Raw genomic sequence first — 3,413 nt, 5'->3', positions numbered from 1 at the left:
GCACCTGTGTGGGACCAGCAGGCCTGACTGCAGTGGGGCACTGGAGCCCTGTTTTCCCTCTGGACTCCCCAGTGTTCAGCCTGAGAGAATGCTAAGAAGAGGTCTTCTGTCCCTTCTAAAAAGCACAAGTTACTTAGCAAACCTAACTTACACTCAACAAAAAAAAAAAAAAAAAAAAAGGTAAATGAAGTTTCCGCAAAGAAAGAGAAGCATTTTTGACTGCTTGCGTAAGAAAATAGCATAGGATTGACGCAAGGTACTTTGTCCAAATTGTCCATGTTGTCTTTGAACAGTTCACTATGTCCAGAGTGAAGGAATGTCCAACAGCAGCTCCATCAGGCACTTCCTCCTGCTGGCATTGGCAGACACGCGGCAGCTGCAGCTCCCGCACTTCTGCCTCTTGCTGGGCATCTCCCTGGCTGCCCTCCTGGGCAACGGCCTCATCATCAGCGCCGTAGCCTGCGGCCACCACCTGCACACGCCCATGTTCTTCTTCCTGCTCAACCTGGCCCTCAGCGACCTGGGCTCCATCTGCACCACTGTCCCCAAAGCCATGCACAATTCCCTCTGGGACACCAGCACCATCTCCTACTCAGCATGTGCTGCACAGGTTTTTTTTTTTCTTTTCTTTATGTCAGCAGAGTATTTCCTCCTGACCATCATGTGCTACGACCGCTACGTGTCCATCTGCAAACCCCTGCACTACGGGACCCTCCTGGGCAGCAGAGCTTGTGCCCACATGGCAGCAGCTGCCTGGGCCAGTGCCTTTCTCTATGCTCTGTTGAACACAGCCAATACATTTTCCCTGCCCCTGTGCCATGGCAATGCCCTGGGCCAGTTCTTCTGTGAAATTCCCCAGATCCTCAAGCTCTCCTGCTCACACTCCAGCCTCAGGGAACTTGGGCTTGTTGTGGTTGGTGTCTGTGTAGTTTCTGGCTGTTTTGTGTTCATGGTTTTCTCCTATGTGCAGATCTTCAGGGCTGTGCTGAGGATCCCCTCTGAGCAGGGACGGCACAAAGCCTTTTCCACCTGCCTCCCTCACCTGGCTGTGGTCTCCCTCTTTGTCAGCACTGCCATTTTTGCTTACCTGAAGCCCTCATCCATCTCCTCCCCATCCCTAGATCTGGCAGTGTCAGTTCTGTACTCGGTGGTGCCTCCAGCCCTGAACCCCCTCATCTACAGCCTGAGGAACCAGGAGCTCAAGGATGCCCTGAGGAAAATGATGACCAGATGATTTCTGTAGCAACCAACTTCCCGTTTTCTTCTGCATAGTTTTCGGATTGCAACTCATGACAGGCCAAATAGCCCTTCCCAGTTCTTTGGTAGTTTTCAATGGGGCTTTCTGTTAATAATTATTCTAAAAGAAATTTTTTAATCACCCCCATGAAATTCACTGTCTGCCTCTTGAATTTGACCTAGAAGCTCTGTAAACCAGGGTTTGGGCTATCACTACATTTGAAGAAAATAAACTACCTTGCAGTGCCTGTTTTTTCTGGAATCCCAACTCTGAGCCCAGCATGAAGTTAGAGGGGAGAAGGGGAAAGAGTCCCAGCAGAGCAGCACGGCCAGGGAGCAGCAGGGATTGGTCCTTTCAGAGCTGCTCTGCCCAGCTCCACCCTGTCCTTGCCAGCCCTGCTGTGGCTGTAAGGCCGGAGTGCTCTGGCAGCTTGGTCCCTGTCCTGCTGCGTGTCCCTGCTGTGGCCACAGGCAGGGCCAGGCCATGGGCACTGCTGGGACACAGCTGGGCTCCAGCACAGCAGCTCCATCAGCAAAGGGCATCTCCTGAGGGCAGGGCAGGGAGGCTTTGCTCTCCTCCAGAGCTGCTGTCAGCAATGTGCTCCAGGAATGCCCTGGCCCAGCAAAGCCCAGGGCCTGGGGCAGGGGGGAGTGTGCAGGGGGGGCTCACAGCAGTGTCCTGGCCCAGCCAGAGCTCCTGGCATGGACCTGAGGCAGCAGCAGAGCAGGGCCTGGGCTGTGTCTTTGTCCTGGGACAGCCTGGGAAGGTGGCCCAGGGCAATTGTCCCACAGCAGCCCCTGCAGCCACCATTGCCAGCACTGGCCTCTCCCCACCTGCAGGAGGTTGTTTGTCCCTGCACGGAGGGACACCAAGGGACCAGGCCAGCAGGCCATGTTTGCTCTGTGCTGAGGAGATCTCAGCAGTGCATGGTGTGTGTGTGGGGAGATGAACCCCAGTGAGCACAAACACCATCAGCAGCACCCGGGGGTGGCACAATTCCAGCGGCACAAACAGTGCCTTGAGGCCACTTCACTCTGAGAGTAACATCCTCTGGGAAAACACCTGGATTCTTTGCTGGGTTGTGGTTAGGACTGCATGGAGAGAAATATCCCAGGCAAGGAGGCTCCAGGAAAAAATGCTCAGGGCAGCCATGGACTGCACAGAGGGACATTGGATAGAGTGAGGGTCTGTGGGGAGAAATCACAGCTGCCTCCCTTCTGAACCAGCCCGAGGACCTGGACAGGGCAGTGCTGCATTCTGGGCACTGAACTGAGGGATGTGGAAAAGGCCTTTGGTGTAGGGGCTGTTGAGAAGGCTGGTCAGTGTCACTGTGGGACCTCTCTCAAACCCCTTGGAAAGGCCAGAGCCATCCCAGAGGGTCCTGGGCACTTGGGAAGGGCAGACATGGAATCAGTCTGCAAACGGGGCAGGGAGGGGGACTGGGAGAGTCCCAGCCTGGTCAGGCTCAGCAGGGAAGGGGATGTGGCAAATCCTCCTGCAGCCATTCCAGGCACTGGCAGGACAGGGCAGGCACTGCAGAACCCACGTGGGAGGGAAAAGAAGGGGATGTTGTGTGCCCAGACTTCAGCCAGGCCTGGGACAGGGTCTGCTGGGGTCTCCTCAGAGCCAGACTGGAGAGAGCTGGGCTGAAGGAGAGGAACATGGGCTGGGTGGGAATTTGGCCGAACAGTGAGGGTCAAATGTCATCCATGATACAGAGTCCTCTTGGCAGCCACGCCCTGGTGACATCCCTCAGTGACCAGCCCTTGACCACTGTCGCTATAGGACACAAAAAAACACAAGCTCACCACCATTCACAAGGTGAAGGAAAAAAAGGGCAGTTTATTTTCTGACTCTAACATTTATAGTTTTCCAAAAGTTACAGTGGATTGGAGGATGACAGTGGCACCTCTCCAATGCCACTGGTCGAACCAACAGTCCATCAACTCTCTCTTCCTCCATAAAGGAATGCAAAACAATGAGTTATTTACAGAAAGTGTGTGAGAAAGTTCACTACAAGAATGTCAACATCAGAAGGCTTAGAAAATCTTAAAAAACCAAGGTGACAGCCCACCAGTGTGGAATATTTCTATTGTCTCTAAAATGGCATGAAATGCACTTTCAATTCCTTTATGGATGCTGCCAAATTGCAGGGAGCCTGTGACCAAACTCACAG

At 53.8% G+C, this 3,413-nt stretch overlaps 1 protein-coding gene across 1 annotated transcript; it reads left to right on the top strand.

Moving 5' to 3' along the window:
• Nucleotides 1-316: 316 nt before the first annotated feature.
• LOC139603716 (olfactory receptor 14C36-like) lies at nucleotides 317-1,370 on the top strand. The gene has a single exon (XM_071454611.1). It carries the CDS (start codon nucleotides 317-319, stop codon nucleotides 1,232-1,234), a length of 918 nt encoding a protein of 305 aa, XP_071310712.1. The 3' UTR covers nucleotides 1,235-1,370.
• Nucleotides 1,371-3,413: the final 2,043 nt, after the last annotated feature.

The sequence above is a fragment of the Agelaius tricolor genome, unplaced genomic scaffold (genome assembly GCF_023055355.1).
Source record: "Agelaius tricolor isolate 1412-34295 unplaced genomic scaffold, bAgeTri1.0.p SCAF_40, whole genome shotgun sequence".
Classification (NCBI taxonomy): domain Eukaryota; kingdom Metazoa; phylum Chordata; class Aves; order Passeriformes; family Icteridae; genus Agelaius; species Agelaius tricolor.
Note: the sequence above shows the minus strand (reverse complement) of the source record. Positions and strands in the feature narration are given on the sequence as shown.